The sequence below is a fragment of the Pongo abelii genome, chromosome 13 (genome assembly GCF_028885655.2).
Source record: "Pongo abelii isolate AG06213 chromosome 13, NHGRI_mPonAbe1-v2.0_pri, whole genome shotgun sequence".
Lineage (NCBI taxonomy): Eukaryota > Metazoa > Chordata > Mammalia > Primates > Hominidae > Pongo > Pongo abelii.
This window is the reverse complement of record NC_071998.2, coordinates 126,164,966-126,187,842: the sequence shown is the minus strand read 5'-3', so window position 1 is coordinate 126,187,842 and position 22,877 is coordinate 126,164,966. Positions and strand designations below refer to the sequence as shown.

Below are 22,877 nucleotides of genomic sequence, written 5' to 3'. Positions count from 1 at the left end.
GCAATGGATAACCAATACACTTTCTGTGACTCAGTTTCCTCCGCTGGAAAATGGGCATGCTAACGTCACAGAGGTGCTGTGAGAAGGAATGAAGCTCACCTCCCTGCACGCATTCCTGCTATTATCCATGAGAGTGTCAAACTTCACCTCCTAATGTCCACTTCTCCCCCCGACCCTGCCCTTCTCACAACCCTGCCTTGATAGGAACACCTTTCTCCTTACTGCAGCTGGCTCAGCCTGGAATGATTTTCAAGTTGGGATTGGAACTTCAGAGAGAATGAAAGTTCTCAGGGAGCTTGTTAACCCCCTGCAGCTCTGACCCCCGCCTCCAGAGAGGCTGACTCCATCTGGCTGGGGTGGGACACGGAATCTGCATTTTAAAAAATGGGTGTCTAAAGCAATTCTGATACGCATGTTCATGACTGGCCTTTGAGAAATGCTGTCCTAAAGGATTTCACCATAGGGCACCCCGGGACTTGACAGCAAAAGCACACAGTTCCACAGAACGCCGAGTGTGGGGCAGACAGCACCCTGTGGCCAGCTCAGCCCTGCAGAACGCAGCTGGGATGCTGCTGTCCCACAAGCCCGCCTGGGGGTGGTCACAGCTCTCCTGTGGAACGGAGGGCAGGAGCCAGTCGCAGCTCTGCAGTGGCTGGGAAGGACGGGTGGGCAGCGGGGCTGGACACAGGATATTCAACGAGAGGCGGCCACCCACACCCTCCAGGGGTGAAGCCCTGAGTGGTACCAACCTCCTCACCCTCCCCACCGGCAAGGAACCACAGACCACCCCTGCCTGTCTAGGCCCCTCTCCTCAGGCCTCTGCTCCCTCGGCCAGTCCCACCCAGGGAGTGCAGTGAGATGGTTGGGCCTGGCTTCACGGCCACTGAGAGGTGGCGCTGTCCTCCTGTGGAGCCACGTGAGCTCGGCGACAGGTCAGCAAGCCAGCAGGGCAGTGCCTGGCCCTTCTCGTCCACCCCTGGGAGGCCAGGCAAGCAGTTCTTCTCAGCAGTGGCATCGGTCACAGCCCTTCTCGGCGATGGCACCAGTCTCTCCCCGGAGGGATGGGCAGCATTTGCTGAGCTGTTGGGTGATTTCATGGGATTTATGGGACCCCTCTGCTCCAATTATCAGAGCGCTTAGAGAGGGGCGTATTTAAAGTAGGCCGCTGCGAGCTGCTCTGTTACCCCGTTATTCCAGGGGCATAAATAACCATTACAGGCCAGGAATGGCCCCCCGGAGGCGCTGAAAGCTGCACAAACACCAGGATTTATGCGGCGCGGTGCCTGGGCCTTCTTGCAGGTGATTTGTGCCTCACCACTGGGCCCGCTCAGCGGCCCCGTCAATCAGGCGCCCCAGCCAAATGATGCCCGTGTTGGAATTCCAATTTCTTCGGCCATTATTACAATATGAATCATGCAGACCTCCGGGGGCTGAGGCAGGGCTTTTGCCGCTGGCCCGAGTTCGGGACATCAGGGCCTCCTGCAGCAGCCTCCGTAATTAAATGAGAGGGTTGCCACTTTTCAAATTGTGACTGGGCTTGTCAGGGACTGGGGTCGGCAGGGCACCTGTGAGTCTGGGCCAGCGTCCCTGCATGCCACCCCCATGGCCGCCCCACACCCCAGCTCCACACTGCTGCCACTGCCCACCCTTCCACCCAAACCACCTGTCCAGCCTGGTTGCAGAGCCTGCCCCTGCCATCTGGGGTTAGGCAGTTTTGAGCCACTCTCTCTCTCCATCTTTTCAAAGTCAGAATCTTTGCTTTCCAGAAGTAAAACGGCCCTGGGGAGGGAGCTGCTTCTCCTCTCCCTGCCCAGAGTGCAGTCTGGGTATCCCCGTGATCCCAATCCCTCCTCTGCACGCAGAGACACTCCAAGGACAGCTGTGGAACTCAGGAACGCCCGCCATGGGGAAGGGGTGAGAGAGCGAGCCAGGGTCTCCTTTTGGGGTGACACTTGCAGCACTGGACGGCTAAACAGACCCATGCTGCTGACTGCCTGAGGAGGTGGCGCGGTCTGGACGGCAGCTGCACTTGGTTCTCGGCTTCGAGGGTCCTGATCTTGCCCCAGAAGTGCCAGCTTCTTTGGGTTCCATGGGAGACAGGAAGGAGCAGGTCCTCTTTGCCCTTGCAGCAGGTGAACCCTCTGTGCTCCCTTCAGACCTTAGTTCTGTGTATAGAAGGGTGCTTCTCCATGGGGGAGATTTTGCCCCTGGGAGATGTGTCTGGAGACATTCTGGGTTGCCGTCACTTGGTAAGGGGCTCCTACTGGCATCTAGTGGGTGGAGGCCGAGAATGCCCAACAGCCTGCAGTCCCCCATCAGAGCGTCGTCGGGCCTTGATGTCAGAATGGCTTGGGCTGGGAAACTGCTCTTGAACCCGGTTCCCTCTGCATGGCTGATGGGACCAGAACCAGGAGGCGAAGGGCGGATAGTACAGACAAATAGACTTGAGCCCAGTTCTCGGAAGAGCTTCCTCATCCTGAGACTCTGCAACCATGGTCTGGGCTGTCTCAGGAGGTAGTGAGATCACTGTCAACTGAGGTATTCAAGGTGCAGCTATGCCAGGAAGGGGCTATGGTGAGAAGAATGCTGCAGTGGGAATTAGGAGCCTCGGCTCTGTCACACCTGGAGACCTTGGGCGAGTCGCCGTAACTCTCTGGGCCTCAGGTTTTGCAATATGTAGAAAGAAGGGAACACTCGTATTGCTGGTTCGCATTCAGAAGTGGAGAGTGTTTCCGGAGGCGTTTGGCACACCCGAGACTGGCAAAGTTGAATGTCTTGCAAACCAATGGCCACACTTCCCCAGATGCCAACAGCACACCCTCCTCACCGGGAGACACTGGGCTGAGCAAGAGCCCTCTCTGCTTGTGGAATTTAAATGATCCCAGCTTGACCCTGTCCCAGGATGCAGGCGGAGGCAGGAAGTCAGGTGCTGAGTCAGAAAGCATTGCCGAAGACTTCTGGGACCTTGCAGAAGTGGGTTTTGCTGATGGAATGAGTAGGCGCAGGGGCTTCAAGAGGAACTGGGATGGAAGAAGTTGGATCTTCCAGGAAGGTCTTAAAAGCAGCAGGAGCCTCTCTAAGCCAGATTAGGGAGCAGGGGTCTGGCCTGCCCTTTAACCTCCAAGGGTCCTTCGTGGGATCCATCTTTCTAGCATTGTCTTCCAGGGAACATTCCCCTCTCTGGAAAGCTGTTCCTCTCCCTTTACCAGACAACACCCACTGGGCCAACTAGTTTCCCTTTTTGCCATGGAAGCCAGGAAGCTCAAAGCCAAACTCAGGAGGCTGTCCCTCCAGGTCCTGCCTCGCCTTTACAGGGTTCCTGATTTCTCTTCACCTCCATGTTTATTGCCTTACATTTGTGGTCCGTGTTATCTAAAAATATTCACAGGAACTGGGTGCTCATCCAGGGCTTGCAGTGGGTCAGACACAATTCCGAGCTCTAAAGGCATGGTTTGATGTGCTCCCCAGAAAGCCCTGTGAGGCAGGTGCTACGTTATCCTCATTTGGGGAGGATGGGTAAGGTCCCTGGCATTTTTAAATGCCTCTTTCCAGGGATCTGGATCCATCAACCTTACACAGGGACGAGTTCTACATATTCCACAGTCAGATCCGAAGTACTGACCCCAACCAATCGCAGAAGGCAGTAGCAGCCGGGAGGAGAGGCGAGCACTCCCGGTGAGGGGGGCCCCCGCTGAGCATGGCCTGGCCGCGGGATGGCCCTGGGAGACACAGCTTTAACCCTCAGTGCAGCCCTTGGGCAGCAGAGAAAAAGGAGCTGAGTGTCCTATGGCTGAGGGCCAGGTGCTCCGCAGCGATGCTGGGCACGGGAGGCGGGATTGGAACCCAGGTCCACTCTGCTCCCAGGGCTACAGACGGGCCTGGCACTCTCAGTCGGCGCCACCCTCTGGCTTTCCTGCCTGCCCGGGCCTCACTCTGAGGACCCATCCGTGTTGCTCAGAGGAGAGCACCCTGCAGGGCCGGCCCTAAGGCCAGCCCCGTTCCCCTCAGGAGCTGGCCTGGGCTGGTGCCATGGCTTGGACCTTCGTCCCCTCCAAATCTCACATTGAAATGTGGTCCCAGTGTTGGAGGTGGGTCTGGTGGGAGGGGTCTGGGTTACGGGGCTTGGTGCTGCCCTCAGGGTAATGAGCGAGTTCTCTCTCTACTAGTTCCCATGAGAGCTGATTATAAAAGGGCCTGGCACCCCCTCGCTTCCTCTCTCCTGTGCCTTCCACACACTGGCCCCTTCACCTTTCCCAGACTGGAAGCAGCCTGGGGTCATCACTGGACGCAGATGCTGACACCAGACAATGCTTCCTGCACAGCCTGCAGAGCTGGGAGCCGGGTAAACCGCTTCCCATTTACCTGGCCTCAGGCGTTCCTTTCTACAAACACAAAAGGACCAAGGCGCTAAGGGGTGCTTTCCGCAGGTCTCTCAAGAATAAGTGGTGGAGAGAACAGGCTCTAATGTCAGTGACAGGAAGACCCACAGGCTGGACTTCTCAGCGATTCCCACCTCCAGCCTCTAAAAGGCCACACGAGGGGGACATGTCTGAGGCTCCCGCAGGCCTGGGCTCTTGGGGCACGGCTGCACCCTAAACACCTCCAGGACATGCGGGCACATCCCAGACCTGTGCGATGGCCCTGGCAGTCTCGAGGAGACCTTAGTGGAGGTGAGCCCAGCTCACTGAGTAGGGAGGGGAAAGGCGAGCATGTGGGAAGGCCCATGGGTATCAGCGCCAATACCAGCCCTGACTGCCCGTGAGGTCTGAGCAAGCCTCCTGCCGCTCAGGCCTCCGTTCCCTTGTCTGGGACCAGGACAGCTCTCCCCACACAGAGAGGGCCCATGGGCCGGGCTGTCCGGAGAGCTGACAACTCTGCAGTGTTTCCAGACGGCCGTGCTCTCGGGAACAGGCCCAGCTTAGTTCTGGCCACTCCCAGAAGAGCCCTGTCCAAGGAGAGGGAGGCTCCCAGCTCCAAACTGGAACCACAACGGGTCCTCCATTCCTCACTCCACGCCACAGCCCTGGATGGGGCGAGGGACCCAGGACCCTGGCTTTTCTGGCCAGGTCTCAGATTTCCCGTCCGAACCCACAGAACTCTCCAAAGTTCCCGGAGCTCTGGCTGCATAGGCCTGGGATTCCTAGTCTCCCTGCAACTGTGGGGCCACCCGGGGCAAGAGCCTGGTCCGGGGCCCTCACTGCCCTCCGGCAGGCATCTTGGGGACAGGTAAACCCGTGCTGAGTGAGGAGCGAGCCCCACAGAGGCGTGAGCAGGGGTGCTGGGGGTGGCACGGGATACTCACAGCACAGCCATCCACCAGGGCGCGGATGTAGGGGTTGTTGTCGTAGGACATCTCCTCGTCGTTGGAGCCCAGGAAGCGGATGGCCTTGTCGTAGCTGCCCGTGGCTGCGTCCTGCCAGGCCACTGACTGGTAGCAGTGGTAGGTGACGTTCTGGTGGGCAGAGGCGCTCAGCAGCCGCAGGAAGGTCATCTGTACCACACCCACAGGGTTGCCCTCGGCGTCCACATAGGAGAGCTGGGGGGACAGGGGGGTTGGGGCTCAGCAGGGTGGGGACACACACAGCAACAAAGCCCCACGTCCACGCTGCCCTGGGCTTCACTCCCACCGTGGTCTTCTCGGGGGCACTACCTGGAAACTCACTGTACCCACAGACCCCGCCAAGGCCAGCGCACATGGGCTCTCTTGGGTGTTCCCAGGAACAAAGGGAACCATGCCTCATGTCCTTCAGGGCCTTAAATAATCCACCCACTCCTCTTGGCTTGTGCTTATCCTTCAGGACTCGGCACCTGTGCTGCCTCCTCCAAGAAGCCTACCCAGAATAGATGCTCCTGCACTTACTCTGTGGCTGCCCTCCCCAACCTTAGTTTGTCACAGTGTCTGTCTTCCCTAGCAGACTATAGGCTCAGAGAGGGCAGGATGGCACCCTTCTTGCTCGTTACTGGCCGTGGTATCCGCCCCATGGCTGCCCAGTGTGCACTTGATAAAGCTTTGCCGCATGGTGAACGGCAGCCAGTGTCTCCTGGGCCAGCACCCACTGCAGTGCCAGCTGCAGCTGCTCTCCCTGCACGTCCACCCACAGCTCTTCTCCCCTTCTGCCACCTGGGTGCCTCCATCCCAGATGGTGATCTGGGTCTGCCAGGTTTGTATGTGTTGAGTGAACAGAGAACCATTCTCAAAAATATGGCTTGCATGAAGACCTGCCTCTCATTCCTGAAACGCAGAGCTCTGCACCCGATCGCTGGGTCGGGGCACCTGGAGCAGCAGGCGAGCCCTGGTTTCCCCTGAGTAGAGGGGTGCAGGGCCAGAGAGGGGCATTAGGTTCCCTGGGGGTGAGAGGAGGAGGTCTTAGAGCCCCCCTCCCAGCTGCACCACACTTCTCCCTGTGCCCTGGACAGCAGGTGTCCTCCTTCTGCCCCTGAGCCACTGCACGGCTCCTCCCTCTGCCCGGGACACTCCCCACCTGGCAGGAGGTGCCCCCACTGCTGTCCTTTGGGTCACAGCCCAGACCACTGCTCCTAGGGAAGGCTCCTCCCCACCTCCAGCCTCTAGGGCTGGCTTAGGGACCCTGATCTGCATCCCAGCCCTCCCTATGTCCCTCCACTCCAGCTCTAGCCCCCTGTCCCTATCGTCATGCCCCAACACCAGCAAAGGACGGTGCTCACAAGATTATGTGAACAAACAACCATCTGCTGGGTGCCCAGGATGTACAAGGCCCTGGCCAGGAAGACTGTGAGCAGCTGGAGCCACAGGGAGCACGAGGCCTGTAGTGAGGTGCTCAGGGGAGGCGGGCCTGAGGGAGGGTCAGGGCTGTGCAGATGGCTGGGGTGACCGGGGACCCTCCTGGAGGCATGGGGGTCCCGGATGATGTCTGGCATGGCCACTCAAGAAAGGCCACTCCTCCCCTTCCCATAAGTGTCTCCTCAGGGCAGCGAGCAGGCTTCCTGAGGCAGGAGTGGCTCCAGCTGCCTGCCTTCCCTGTGCCAAAGGTCAGCCCGGGACTCTGGTGACACTGACCCTCCGTGAAAGCCCTCCCAGTCTCTGCACAAATCCAGGGAAGGCATCAGAGAAGGACAATGTGCAGCTTCTTAGGTGGCCTCTCCAGCATCACTAGCTGGGTATCCAGGACTGGGCTGCTCAGCTCCACCAGGTGCAAGGCCCGTGCAGGGCATCCTGAGTGATGATACATCTCACTCTTGCATCTCTGCTGCAAATTCAAGGTTTCTGAAAAACCTGACACTTCCAGGGGACATTGATGCATCTTAGCTCCCCAAAATGAAGCACACATCTCTCCCGGCCTAGGCAGGACCTTGAAGGACCCTCTCTGCAGGGAAGGCCTGGCTGGGCAGGGCAGCCTGTCCTGTTTGCAGCATCAAGGAACGAAGCAGGCTAAAGCCAGCACCTGAGACCTGCTCTGCCCACTCCTATGCAACCGCTGCCTTGTGGTGGTGTGTTTTGGACCCTGCCTCTGGCCTGCTCCGAAAGAGCCCCACTGAACACGGGAAGGGAACTGACTTCAGTATTGCCACGAGTGTTTGGGCACCGGGAGTGGGAAGAGGGTGAACACACTGCAGGACCCACTTTTTCAACAGATGCCACTGGAAAGAGCCCAAAGTGAGCAGCCAGCCTGGGGCCTGGGCCTTCCCAGGGGCGAGGGAACATGCTGCGGCCCCAGGGCTATCGGCGAACTCCACGCTTTCGGACGCAGCCACGAGAACCTTACAGGCAAACCTTGAGGAGGAAAAGTGAATACCAACCGACAGGCTGGGCCGTCCGGCGCTCCTTCTGGGAGGGAACGTGACTGACTCGAGGAAGGGTGTGCACCACAGGGAGCGGCGGTGGGCAGCACCGAACACAGAAGGACCTGAAGCCCCCAGTGCCCATGGGGCAGCAGGGGGGCCCGGGGCATGGGGCACGCTGCCCTGCATTGGAACCCCAGAGTCCCAAGGTGAGGCCCTGCTCTCCTGGTGGGAGGGATTGTCTGCAGTATTCTCTCAGTATGGTGCATCGGGGGTAGCCCTGCCCAGATAAAATTCCCATTTCTGGTTTTTTCTTTTTTGAGATGGAGTCTCACTCTGTCCCCCAGGCTGGTGTGCGGTGGCGCGATCTCAGCTCACTGCAACCTCTGCCTCCTGGGTTCAAGAGATTCTCCTGCCTCAGCCTCCCGAGTAGCTGGAATTACAGGCGCACACCACTATGCCCAGCTAATTTTTGTATTTTTAGTAGAGACGGGGTTTTGCCACGTTGGCCAGGCTGGTCTTAAACTCCTGACCTCAGGTGATCCACCCGCCTCAGCCTCCCAAAGTGCTGGGATTACAGGTATGAGCCAACCTGCCCAGCCCATTTTTGCATTTTATTTTTTAAGAGAGATGGAGTCTTGGTACGTTGCCCAGGCTGGTCTCAAACTCCTGGGCTCAAGCAATCTGCCCACCTCAGCCTCCCGAAGTGCTGGGATTATAAGCATGAGCCCCTATACCCGGCTGAAAAATCCGGGTATCTTTGAGAGGCCCCCATCTACCTCTTGTCCACGTATGATATTCACAGAGCTAGAAATAAGGCCGTGGAAAGATCCTAAAGTAAGCTGATGTGTTCCCTGGGTCGTCCCTTCACCCCAACCTTCATCAACTGTCTGTGGAACAGGATGAGAGGTGGAAATGGGCTACTCGGGCTGAAGGCTGCAAATGAGGTTTCACAGCCATTTCCTCCAAGCGAGGAAAATAGGCTCTTTCTGCTTTTCCCATTTTGGAGGGTGCTGTGAGAGGCTCTTTTTGGAGGCTGAGAGCTGTCATTGCGGGGAGAGGGCAGTGCCAAGCGCAGGCGGTAACTACCCACAAGACTGCAGAATGGACCCTGCCACCTCGGCCCCCAGCAGCTTCACCCCCAGGGCCCCTTCCCTGCCTGATCCCACACACCAGCATCCCCTAGGCTCTGTCCCTCCGGGCCAAGCAGCCCTGGTCCCGGGCCCTCCCTGTCCCCGGGTGTTTCAGGTCCTTCTGTATGCCAGCAGCTCTTTTTGGAACACAGCACAGAGGCGGCGGGGAAAAGGAAAAGCAGGAGGAGGAAAGGAGGAGAGGACTGCAAGTCCACGGCAAACCACAAAACAGGAAGCCTCCAGAAACAGCCACAGTGAGCACAGACCCTCGGAGTGTCTGCAAAGGAGCTGGTATATGACTTGAAATCAACAACAATGAGGGCACGAGAGATGAATAATCAGCCGTGAATGCCTTCAGGTTACGAGACGAGGGGCTTCAGAGGTGCAGACAGGGCAAAGGCGGCTCAGGGCCAGTGCTCTGAGTCCTCGGGGAAAGTATGACCTCTGGGTCCACCCAGGGAGGCTGGGGCTGGTGCCAGGGTGCAGCAACCAATGGCAAGTGGTCAGGCTACAAGCCGCAGAACCCACGGGCTGGCTTCTGAGAGAGCAAGGCCCTCCTTTGAGGAACACTTGGGAGTGGGGCCACTAGATCCCAAGAAGGGAGGGAAAGGAGAATCTGGGCCGTAAATGACACCCGGAACCTGTCTTGTGTTCTGGAACCTTGGTCCTTTAACTTGCTGGGAGAAAAGACGGAACTCTGCTCTTCATGCCAGGAAAGGGCCCAAATCAAACTCCGGTGGGGTTCCTAGGGGCACTCCACGCGGCAGAAGCAGCCACTGTCCTCACATCAATGGTCCAAACTGGCTCTTGGGCACTACACCGGCCAGAAGAACCTCCCATGTGGTCCTTTCCTGGGAGGCCAATGTCTTTTCCTTTCAGGGATGGATTCTGTAAGACTCGATCCCCAAAAGTGAAAACATGACTCATACAGTGGTGTGCAGCGTAACTGGGAATCTGCAGCCCAGCGGGCAGAGACAGCCCTCAGCCCTGAGCAGCTGGGGAGAGGGGATCCATGGTGCGGTCCTAGAAGGAGTTCTGAATGGCTTAAGTGGTCTGGGATCCGTGTCCTCTGCCCTGCCATCAGACACAGTGAAAGCGCTCCTGCTTCTGGAGCGTCTGACCTCAGTGCCCAGGTGCCTGGGGCTGCACCGTCTGTGGGCAGAGGATCAGCTCAAGCTGGGGCCCACACCCAGCTCTGGGCGCCCTACACAGAAATGGAAAACCATCTGCCTACTCCAGGCAGAAACACACTCTTGTTGGGGTGGCGGGGGCTGGGGAGAGGACTCCACACCTAGCTGAGTCTTGCTGTCACGTGATGTGGAGCAGTTTGGCAAGAGCGGTGTGGCACACATGGCGGCGATGGGTGCCATGCAGAGCCGCGAGCCAGCCGTGCCGCAAGCAGGCAGTGCCGAGGTGGCTGGGCTGAGGTGGCCACTTACCAGGGACCCCCGCTTGTACTGACTATACCAGGTGGAAGGCTGCTCTTTGGGCCAGCGGGCCATTTTACTCTGTAAGATACGAGATGGGCGGGTTTAAAGTGACAACCGCAAAGACGCCAGAGGCCACCTTACCAGTTTCCCACGCTTGAATTCACTGAACCAGGAGCCCGGGTTTTCTTTGGGCCAAGAAGTGATTCTGGCCTAAACGTGCAGCGGGGAGGTGGGGAGGGAGAGAAACAGAACAAGAGGGTTACTTCTCCGGCCTCCAGAGCAAGGCCCCACGCTCTCCTGGCCCCTGCGCCTGCGTCCTCATGCGAGGGGCTGCAGAGAGGACCCGCAGAGAGGACCCACTGAGCGCCTCCGACGCAGCCTGAGGGCCCTAGCCCTTGGGGAGACTGGAGGTCACATGAGGATGAGCCTGGCCGGGGCCTTGAGAGAGACACAAGGCCGCGTGAGGATGAGCCTGGCCCTGGCCCTCAGGGACACCACGTGAGGAGCCCGGCCTGGGCCCTCCGGCCCCTGCTGCTGCCCAGGAAGGGTGCGCTCTGCCTCTCGTTTTGCATGTTAGGCCCCAGGCCAGCACCTGGTGCTCAGTCACTGCTGGAAATGCTCACTGAGGGAGGGAGGGAATGAACGAACGAACGAATGAATGAATGACGGACCAAGGGAACGGTAATAAAAGCCAGCATTTACTGCAGGCGAGGGGTGGGGCATCCTCATCCCATCCTCACAGCCTTGCCTGGCTGCTGCGGCACCAGACTGTGTGTGTGTGTGTGCATGGTGTTTGTGGTGTGGGTGTGGATCTGTGTGGTGTAGTGTGTGGGGGGTGTGTCTGTGTGGAGGGTATGGTGTGTGGTACGCATCTGTGTGTGTGATGTGTGGTGTGTATTTGTATGTGGGGTATTTGTGTGTATGTGGGGTATATGTGGTATGTACCTGTGTGTGTGATGTGTGTGTGATGTGTGATTGTGTGTGTGGGTGATGTTTAGTGTGTGTCTGTATATGTTTTGTGTGTGTGTGGTATAATGTGTGGTCTGTGTGTGATGTGTGGTGTGTATCTGTGCGTGTGGTATGTGTGGTGTGTGTAGTGTGTTATGGGTGTATCTGTGATGTGTGATGTGTGGTGTGTGTGGTGTGTATCTGTGTGTTTGATGTGTGGTGCATATCTATGTGTGGTATGTGTGGTGTGTATCGTGTGTGGTGTGTTATGGGTGTGTCTGGTGTGTGGTGTGTGTGATAAGTGTGGTGTGTATCTGTGGTGTGTGGTGTGTGTGATGTGTGGTGTATATCGTGTGTGTGGGTGTGGTATGTGTGGTGCATGTTGTGTGTGTATGGTGTGTATCTGTGTGTGGTATGTGTGTCGTGTATGGTGTGTATCTGTCTGTGGTATGTGTGTTGTGTATCGTGTGTGTGGTTTGTATTTGCGTGATGTGTATCTGTGTGTGTGTGGTGTGGTATATGTGGTATGTATCTGTGTGTTTGATGTGTGCTGTGTAGCTCTCTGTGTGGTGTGTGGTATGTATCGTGTGTGGTGTGTATCTCTGTGTGTGGTATGTGGTATATGTGGTGTGTATTGTGTGTGTGATGTATATGGTGTGTGGTATGCGTATCGTGTATCTGTGTGTGTGGTGTGGGATATGTGTGGTGTGCATCTGTGTCTGTGTGTGTGTGTGTTAGAACCTTCCTGGAGACTGAGACGTGTGCAGGTGGGGGCTGCTCCTCGGCTGCCTGCCTGGATCATGTGCAGCCAGCTCACGCTGCCATGGGGCACCACTTGTGCCCGCTTCCTGGGAGGGCTCCCACTTGGGGCCTGCTTTCCACAGAGGCCGAGGCTGCAGACACACAGGCTGGGCCCAGCAGGGCAGGCCTCAGTGACGCCACGGATGGATGGGTGGGTGAGCAGCCATTCCTCTGAGGGGAGACCTGCATGCTGGGTCCCAAAAACAGGACAAGGGGAGCCCCGGCTGCCCGAGGGTCCACTTGCTGCAGACGTGGAGTGGAAGGGCCCCCAGGGCCGGCCTGTCCCCAGCCTGGACTGATCGGGGCCCATGTTGTGTGCCATGAGGACACAGAAGACTGATCCCTGGCTGATCCCCCCAGCCTTCTTCTTGAGTTGGCCTTGTGCCAAGAAGGCCAGAAAAGGGGATCCCCTGGAGGAAAAGGGTGTCCCACCTGCCTCTCACCCCACCCAGAGCTCTCCCAACCTCTCTCGTTTCCAAATCTGCCACTGTCAATGCCAAGCCCAGGTGGCGTGAAGGCAGCTTCTTCCTGGAAGAGACCCGGGATGTGGGCAAGCGCGGGCTCCCCCAGCCTCTGCTGTGAGCCTCCTCCGGGTCCAAGGAGGCCACCTTGGAGAGCGTCTCCACTTGCCCTTGGCCAAGCAGCTGTAGCCCAAGCCCGAGGCTGCAGCCTGTGGACACCTGGCTGGTCAACACTGGGGGAGCCTGGGGTCACTCAGCAACCCCACACTGCTGTGCCGTGAACACCAGCGGCGGCATCCCAGGAAACCTCTGAGTTTGGAGGAGTCTGTCCCATGATTTCCACAGTGGCAAGGCCACCCGTTTGCAGAGGCAGGCTGCGAAGGAGGGCCGAGAAACCTCTTTTCTAAGGGAATTCCATGCGGGGCCTCTAGCCAGACTGAGGGAAACGAGAGCCGAGATGGAAGGCCCCCGTGTTTGGATTCTCTCCGAACAGGGTTTGTCACTAGGAAGGCAGGTTCTCAAGGAGTTAAAACTTCAGGTGAGGGAGGGGATCCCTACACTTGGAGCCCCACAGATCTCCAGCCATGTGCAGCCTCCACTGCAGCCAGTGGGCTCCTAACCCAAAGCGGGTGCTGAGCTCAGCACAGTCAGGGCGTGATTGAGGGGTAAGGGGATGGCGGTCCCTGGGGAGAACGTAGCTGCTCTTCTCCTGGCAGGAAACTGCTTCTGGGGCGCTGAGGTTGTTAGGAAGCAGAGGCTGCAGGGGTGCACAGGTCTGGACCTGCACGGCAAACCATTGTGGCCCCAGAAATGGGCGGCCTTTGCCTGGGGCCACGCGACAACTGCGAGCTCATGAAGGAGCGGCCGTTCAAGCTGATGCAGGGGCACGAGAGCTGCAGGCTTGGTCACCTTCCAGGAGGGACAGGGAGACTCAGTCCTCGCCTGGCCTGGGCCAAGGCTGGACCTGCCTCAGGTGCATGCTTGAGGGATAGCAACACACACCCATCCACATGCATGCACACGCCAGCCACACGCACCCACACACCATCCACACACATGCACATGCCACCCACACACCATCCACACACCATCCACACACATGCACATGCCAGCCACACGCACCCACACACCATCCACACACATGCACATGCCACACACACACCCACACACCATATACACACCCACACCAGCCACAAGCACCCAAACACCATCTACACACCCACACACCAGCCACACACACCCGAACACCATGTATACACCCACACACCATCCACATACAACCACACACCATCCACACCCACACACCACACACACACACCAGACACCCACCCACCACCCACACACCCCCACACACACCCACACACCACCCACACCCACACACCATACACACACACCCATATACCAGCCACACGCACCCATCCACCACCCACACACACACCATCCACACACACCCACACACCAGCCACAGCACCCCACCACCTACACACACCCACACACCATACACACACCCATACACCAGACACGCACACCCACACCACCCACACACCAGCCACATGCACCCACCCACCACCTACACACCCACACACCACCCACACACACCCATCATCCACATGCCATCCACACACACACCATCTGCCCGTACCCACACACCACCCACACACCCAAACACCATCCACACACACACACCATCCGCACGCACCCACACGCCGTCTGCACGCACCCACATGCCATCCGTACGCCCCCACACCATCTGCACGCCCCCACACGCACCCACACACCATCCGCATGCACCCACACGCCATCCGCACGCCATCCACACGCACCCACACGCCATCCGCACGCACCCACACGCCATCCGCACGCACCCACACGCCATCCGCACGCCATCCACACGCACCCACACGCCATACACACGCACCCACACGCCATCCGCACGCACCCACACGCCATCCGCACGCACCCACACGCCATCCGCACGCCATCCACACGCACCCACACGCCATACACACACAGCCAAACGCCATCCACACGCACCCACACACCATCCACACGCACCCAAACACCATCCACATGCACCCACATGCCATCTACCCAACCAGACATGCACCCATACACCATCCACAAACTCCCATACACCATCCACATGCTAATACACATGCACCCACAAACCATACACACACACATTTACATGCACTCACATGCTATCCACACCCATTCACACACCCATGTACCATCCACATGCTTGTCCACACATACCCACATCCACATGTGGACACACCATTCACATGCACCAACATACCGTCTACATGTAACCACATGCCATCCACACATGCACCTACAGACCATCCACACACACGCCCCATCTACACACACACACCATCCACACACCTATCTACATGCACCCACATTCTAACCACATACCCATCCACACGCACCCACAGACCATCCACACACACACCCCAACTACAAAAGCATCCACACAGCATCTACACACACACACACCATTCACACAGCCATCTAGATGCACCCACAAACCACACACTCACACCATGTACAATATTCCCCATCCACACAGCATCTACACTCACACACACACCATCCACACACCCATCCACATGCACCCACAAACCACACACACCCACACATCATCTACATGCACCCACACACCATTCACACACTCATCCACATGTGCCCACACACCATCCACATGCACACAAACTCCTGCTACAGAGCTGAGGCCTCCAAAAGGCCACCGGGGTGGGTATTTAAGTGACACGCCACAAAATCTCAACAGAGCCCAGCTCCCCACCCTAAATTCTTGACTAAACAGACTTCAAAACAAAGCACTCAGGAGGGACTGGGGCCAACCCACAGAAACAAGCTGGATAATAAGAATTGAGGCAAAGGGCAGCTTCTGGAAAATGTCTCGGGCTCACGTTATTATACCTGCTCCCAATTCCTTTAAAGGGTTTTAATGGGGATCTCAGGTCAGTGGGACCACTGAGTCACCAGAGAAAAGCTTTTATCAACTGGTGAGTGAAGTCCCAGCCCTGGGCTGGCAGGATGCCAGGTGGAAAGCCCTCCAACCTTTCCTGACCCCAGGCTGCACAAACCTATTTTATTGCTAAAAAATTTCTTAAAACAATGTAAGGTCTACTTCTGGAAGAACAGTTTCACTTATGAAACGGATGCATTTCTGGCTTTCAGTCTTAAAGCTGCATACACAAGAAATGCTTGAAGCCCTCAGCATGGCCCTGTCTGTGACGCCTGCCCCGCTGGGGCCATCGAGGGACACAGCTACTCACCCCTTCGGACTTCTTGTCAGGGAAGATGCATGTCGACCCCCCGGCTGTGAAGTTGCAGTAAACCTTGAAGGAATCCCTGGAGCATCCTTGGTTAGGATCGACCCAGTATTCACCTGGATTTCAGAGATGGGGCGGGAGGCGGGCAGATTCAGGAGGATTGCCCCCTGGATGGTTCCGGAAGCCGCTATGACATTTCAGTCCAGCAGTTAAAATGCACGCCCCAAGAATGCTGCCAACACGGGCCTTTCTGGGATTTTATTGCATTTTGCTTTTCCTGCTGGGCCCATAAAGAGATGTGGACAAACTCATTCACCAAGAACACAGCTGGGGCATGAAGCAACTGGGTACGTGTTCTGGTGGCCGGGAGGATTGGGGTCCAGACCACTCTCTGGGTGGACAGAAATGCAGAGAGGGTTCTGGAAGGAACTCTGGAAATTCATGCATGCAGGATCAGAGTCTACTGGAACTATGAACATCCCTCGAATCTTGTAGGGGGAACATTCAGACTTCCCAGGGGGAAGACAAGCTAATGTGAATTTATCCTTCAATTGGTGCCTGATGCTATGACGGTGAGAAGGAGGATGTGTTTTTACAGTATTGCGGAGTTTGAAGGCCGTTTGCCCAAGCACAGCGTCTGATGCCGGTCCTAACACTGACCATTACTTCCACCGGCACTGTGCCAGCCTCTCAGGCACTGTCTCATGCAAACTCTGTCCTCTTCCTGGGAGACCGCACTGTGCCAGCCTCTCAGGCACCGTCTCATGCAAACTCTGTCCTTTTCCTGGGAGACTGCACTGTGCCAGCCTCTCAGGCACTGTCTCACGCAACTCTGTCCTCTTCCTGGGAGACCGCACTGTGCCAGCCTCTCAGGCACTGTCTCATGCAACTCTGTCCTCTTCCTGGGAGACCGCACTGTGCCAGCCTCTCAGGCACTGCCTCATGCAACTCTGTCCTCTTCCTGGGAGAGGTTTCTGTTCCCATTTGACAGGTCAGAAACATGAGGTTCAAGCAGGTCACCCCACCAGAAAATGCCTAAGACCAGATGAGAACCTGGAGGGTCTGACCTCAAAGCCTTGGCCTCTGCACCCGGCCTCACTCTGAGATGCCTCCATAAAGTTCAAGAGGGGAGGCTCTCGCGCACCCCTGCCCCACAGATGGGGAGGCTGCGGCTGCCTGTCCTGTCCCTTCTGCTGTGCCTGGCTGAGCTGTCCTTGCCACACTCCATGTGTCCTGCAGGTCCACACCCACTTTGGGGGGCCACCCCTGCCCCCCCGGGCCCTCACCATCTGGGAAGTCGGGGTGGCAGAGCTGCAGGTCCTTGCAGGTGCGGGCGGGGTTCTCCTGCGTGCCCAGGGGCCGTTTCATCTGCTCAATCTCCAGTTTCAGGGAGTTGAGAGAGCCGAAGATCTCTTCCATGCCATCCGCATAGTCCACGTAGTTCTCGCCATTCCCATCATCCAGCAGCTGGCTGGCGTCGATGTTCCGCCGTGTCCTGGACGCCTGGATCGGCAGGGGCTGGATGACCTCTCCCGGGGGGCCCTGGGGGACAGAACAGGAGCAGTGCTGGGTGATGGAGGATGCGAAGGGTCCCAGGATATGAGCAGAGCAGGGACAGCCGGGGCCACATCTGCAGGAGTTCCCTGGGGCCTGGCAACCGGGGCTACATGAACATATGTCCGCCTTAGAACTGTTTCCTTCCCTTCCTCCAGTCTCTGGAACATTCCACACCCATCCCCACTGCCAGGTGCTTGCCAGCACGGAGCACCTCTCCTTTCCCTCCAGAGCTGAAACTTAACAGTTTGCAGCCTTGGGCTTGCGTCTACCATCCTGCCCTCAGCCACGCCAAAGGCCAAGCCTTGAGGAAAGGGACCAGGTCTCCCCAGTCTTGCCTCTGCAGCCCTAGCTGGGGCTGAACACAGTGGGGCCACATGAATGCCTCCTGATGCAAAGAGCCATTCACTTCCAGGAGGCCCCAGCTAAGATGACAATGGGAGTTGAGAGACTCCACAACCAAATGGGGGTGTCCGATAGTGCACTCGCCATGCCCTGGTTCAAACTGGGCTTCACCTTTCACCTCTAGGGCCTTGTCTAGTGCTCTCCCATCCCAACACACATATATGCACACACACATTATAAATACACACACACATTATAAATACACACATTATAAATACACACATAAATACACACACACATAAACACACACACATTATAAACACACACACATTATAAATACACACACATACATACACACACATTATAAATACACATTATAAATACACACACATAAATACACATGCACACACACGTTATAAATACACACACATGCACACACATTATAAATACACACACATAAATACACACACATGCACACACATATACACATGCATATACACTACACATGCACACACATATGCACATGCACATACACTACACGCACACACATACGCACATGCATACACTACACGCACTACACATACGCACATGCACATAGACTACACACGCACTACACATACGCACATGCACATACACTACACGTGCACACATACGCACATGCACATACACGTGCACTACACATACGCACATGCACATACACTACACGTGCACACACACGCACTACACATACGCACATGCACATACACTACACGTGCACACATACGCACATGCACATACACTACACGTGCACTACACATACGCACATGCACATACACTACACGTGCACACACATATACACATGCACATACACTACACGTGCACACACATACACGTGCACATACACTACATGTGCACTACACATATACACGTGCACATACACGTGCACTACACATATACACGTGCACATACACTACACGTGCACTACACGTATACACGTGCACTACACATATACACGTGCACTACACGTATACACGTGCACATACACTACACGTGCACACACGTATACACGTGCACATACACCACGTGCACACACGTATGCACGTGCACATACACCACACGTGCACACACGTATGCACGTGCACATACACTACACGTGCACACACGTATGCACGTGCACATACACCACGTGCACACACGTATGCACGTGCATACACTACACGTGCACACATGTATGCGCGTGCACATACACTACACGTGCACTACACATATACACGTGCACATACACTACACGTGCACACACATATACACGTGCACATACACTACACGTGCACACACATGTGCCCCACATATATGATGCATTCCCATACACAGATCACGCACACACACGCACAAACCATGTACACACACATTACACATGCATGCACATATACAGGATGCATGTACACAGACATGCACACACACGTGCCCAGTCACATACACACATATACCACACGTTCACACATTCACATACCATGCACGCACATGAATGCACACACAGCACACACACACGTGTATCCTCTCTCTCCTGGCCAGCTGTTCTTCCCAGGGCCAGTTGGCCTGTAAGCTTCCTGTGGATAGACCTGTGTGGCTCATCTCCCCGGCTGGGACAAGGCCCAGGCATGTCACACGGGCTTCATGAGTCTCAGGAGAGGTCACACACACAGTTGCTTTCTCGATTCCCTTGGAGCTAGCCAGAGCCCCCGCCCCGCTTTCTGGGCTTCAAGGGCTACTTACCGGGGGGCCTGGGGGTCCTGGGTGGCCTGCCTCACCCTTCGGGCCAGTTGGACCCTGGGGAGAAAGAAAAGAATCAACCCTTGGTCACAGAGGCATGAGGGGACGTTGAATCCACCTTCAGCTCTAGAATGGTCCCTGGAGACCTATGTGGGGGAGATGGCCCTCACAGCCACAGGAGAGAAGAGCATGGCAGAGACCCCCGTACCCTCCTGGATCCCTGAGATGAGAACAGAGAGGGATGGAGCCCTTCCTAGGGCAGGGGGCGAGCAGCCCACATGCCTCAGTCCGCCATGGGTCAGTTTAGAAAGATGGGAGGATCGTGAGCAGCAGGGCCTGAGCTAGGACGGTTGTCTGGGTAGTTTGTTCCTGTGCCAGGGGACCCGTCGCCCTCCCCTACCTTCCAGGCATTGGCCTGGCTGGAGCAGCATGTTACTTACCGAGGAGCCCTTAGCACCTTTTGGACCAGGCGGACCCTGCAGAGAGAGGAGGGCAGAACGTCAGCAAGCTGGGTCTCAGCTCCAGCCCCACCGTGCTCCATGTCCTGCTCAGCCTGGTCTCGCCCCTCTCCCCTCTCCCACCCGCATCCCCCTCAGGAGTCTCCGCCTGTATCTGCCCAGCTAGAGTGGGAGGAGGGTCGGGGCCTGGCTGGTGCTCACCCCTCGTGGAGACACAGGGTGGTCCTACCTGCCCCCGGCCGGCCTACCACACACCCTGGCTAGGAAACCCCAGCTCAGACAGCCGTGGGGGGCAGCGGAAAAGAGCACGTTCTGGCTCAGAAGGGGCTGATGGAATGCACCCCCCAGCCCTCTCTGATAGCATACAGCAGGGGCCAGCCTTCAGCGTGCCAGGGGCCCCCGGGGGCCATGTGCACCTGCGGCCCAGCGGCTGTGGGGATGCCCTGGGAATGCTGGGTCTCCCAGCAATGTGAGACCCAGGCAGCGGTGCCAGAGGAGGGGAGCTAACTGCTCTTGTCTGGGCCAGGCTGGCCGGGCTTCTGGGAATTGGGAGGGCTAGAGAGCCAACTACTACCTTCCGCACCCTCCCCAGATGCCTACAGACAAGTGGCCTCATTCCCTGAAATGGCCACCATTTCCCGTCCCTGTCTTCCCCACCCAAAACCAGGGCCGGGCAACGCCACTTCCTTTCTTCTGTCTCCTGGAACCCCAATGTTGAGTTAATGGGCAAATCTACCTGGGAGGCCCCAATTCCAGCTTCTCGTGTGACTTTTCCACAATTCTCCAGCCCCACACTGAGGCCCCAAGGCTTATCCCCACCCTCCCTACCCTCCAGGGAACAACCACACCCCTCCCAGATACACACCGGCAGGCCAGGGGGCCCAGGAGGCCCAATCGGGCCAGAAGGACCAGTGATACCCTGAAAAGGAGCAGAAAATGCAGGTTATCACCTTCAGACGAGGAGGAGCCATGGGGCTGCAACCCTGCTACCCAGCCACACCCCTCGGCTACCCGTGTCCCTTCTCCATGGTGTGCCCTTTGGCCCCTCAGCAGCCTCCTGTGGCTGCTCTCCCATCCCGGGCTGTGCGTGTCGGGGAACCATCGATCTGAGCATGCACCCCAAGGCTGCCAGCCCTCGGCACTGCTCCCCCGGCTGGGCTGCCAGGAACTCACTCTCATCCCCCAGGTCACCGAGGACTTCGGGCTGAGCACCTCTTTTCACGTTCAATTGGAAATACAGAAGCCACTGCCCTGACATTGCGGCCCCCGCTTGTGTCCCTCTTGCTGTTTCCTGCTCATGGTGTTGGTCTCCCCTCTAGAACTAAGCCTGGAGGGGTTGGGCAGGGAGTCCCGTCCATGCTGACTGTCCTGTCCAGCCTATAAATGTGTTTCTGCATCCTTGGAGCATGGAACCTCTGCTTAGGCCCCTTCTCCCCACCAGCTCCCTCCCGGGCTGAGCTGCTGGCACAGAACAACTTCGACTAGCTTTGCCACAGACACCCGGGCAGCTGGAGTCACCTGCAGCCCCTCCCCCCATAGCCTTGGATTCCACTCAGAGTTCTCTCTGGGCAGAAGCTGGGGGCGAGGGTAGTGGAGGGCTGATGGCCGTATTTCACTGGGGAGGGAGTGCTTCCCTCCCTTCACCTTGTCCCTGCAGGGACTTGGGCTGTGGCTCATTGTAAGGACCCCACAACTCCCCAAGCCTGCACACCAACCCAACACCTTCATCAGCAATGCCGCCAAGACCACGGTTTGGGGTGAGGGCAGGTGACCAAACAGGGTGGACACAGGGGTGCTTTCCCACTGGCTGTGGGGACCCTGGATGCCTCTCTAATTCTCGTGGTCGCTGGGCCACCACACCCTGGGCGGCACTCCTCCGAGGACCCTGCTGTGGCCTGGGGACACCGGCTGAGGAAAACGGTCAATGGCATGGAGGACAGTGGCCAGCGAGGTAGGGTTTGCAATGAGCTCCACCCTTCAGCCATGTCCTGCAACCTTCTCGGGGCCTGTAGTGAGGATGCCACCTTACTCCCAGCCTCCAGGGGCTCTGCCTGCTCCTGCCCTGTCCCCCGCATCCTATGAGACATGGGCACGGGTGGGTACAGCACACTGTGCGTGTGTGTCCGTCACACCTTGCTCGGGACAGAAAGATTCCCACACAGGAATAAGGACCCGTGGCCCTCATGGGGAAGGACAGAGGCACTACAGGTCACCTCATCCCCTCTCCTGCCACCACGGCACACGTCACCCTCCCCAGGCCACTTCCAAGTCACTCAGAGTTGTGGGACAGAGTGAAGCTCTCTGCATGGGGTTTCCTTGGCTATGGTTTGCAGAGGCTGCAAACTCCAATGAGCTACAGTTTGGGGGCAGCTGGGGACAAGGTGGAAGCAGGAGCCAGAACAGCCACTCCGCCCGCAGCACTGGCAAACACGGCTGGTTGTCACCAGTGACCTCCTGGGCAGGCGGTGGGTGACAGGCTCTCCCACAGGGCTGGGAACCAGGCAAAATGACCTGACTTTCGAGTCCCTCCAGCTCTGGGGACCACCATGATCATGAGGAGGAAGCCCCCCCGCCAGTCAGGGCATGGGGCTGCGAGACGGCTCTGCCCAGCTCCCTGTGCACCTGGGCAAGCCCAGCCCCTCAGTGTTCCCATCTGCCAAGCAGGATGACCGGACTCAACCGACGTGTGGACCTCCTTCTGGGCTCTGATGGGCCTCCGGTCCCCTGGGTGCCTGCCCCAGGGATCTAAAATGCCTCTCGACAGCCCACAAGCAAGAAGTGCCATCTCACGTACCTGTTCTCCCTTAGGACCGGAGGAGCCCTGGGGGCCGGGGAGACCACGGTCGCCCTTCTCACCCTGTTCACCCGGAGGACCGATGAGCCCGATCAGGCCTGGATGACCCTGTGGGAAAATGAAGACAGGAAGGGGCATTGGAGG

The 22,877-nt window shown here is 57.5% G+C and overlaps 1 protein-coding gene across 2 annotated transcripts in view; it reads right to left on the bottom strand.

Moving 5' to 3' along the window:
- COL5A1 (collagen type V alpha 1 chain) overlaps nucleotides 1–22,877 on the bottom strand; it is a 210,226-nt gene that overhangs the window by 4,178 nt on the left and 183,171 nt on the right. The window contains exons 58-65 of one of the 2 annotated variants that reach the window (XM_024251846.3): nucleotides 22,734–22,841; nucleotides 20,805–20,858; nucleotides 19,922–19,957; nucleotides 19,485–19,538; nucleotides 17,120–17,375; nucleotides 15,837–15,949; nucleotides 10,331–10,399; nucleotides 5,303–5,536 (exon numbers count right to left, since the gene is read on the bottom strand). In XM_024251846.3, the coding sequence (XP_024107614.3) occupies nucleotides 5,303–5,536; nucleotides 10,331–10,399; nucleotides 15,837–15,949; nucleotides 17,120–17,375; nucleotides 19,485–19,538; nucleotides 19,922–19,957; nucleotides 20,805–20,858; nucleotides 22,734–22,841 (924 nt within the window). Of the gene's footprint in view, nucleotides 1–5,302; nucleotides 5,537–10,330; nucleotides 10,400–10,462; nucleotides 10,532–15,836; nucleotides 15,950–17,119; nucleotides 17,376–19,484; nucleotides 19,539–19,921; nucleotides 19,958–20,804; nucleotides 20,859–22,733; nucleotides 22,842–22,877 lie in introns of both variants that reach the window. The other variant, XM_024251845.3, reaches the window with a different exon arrangement.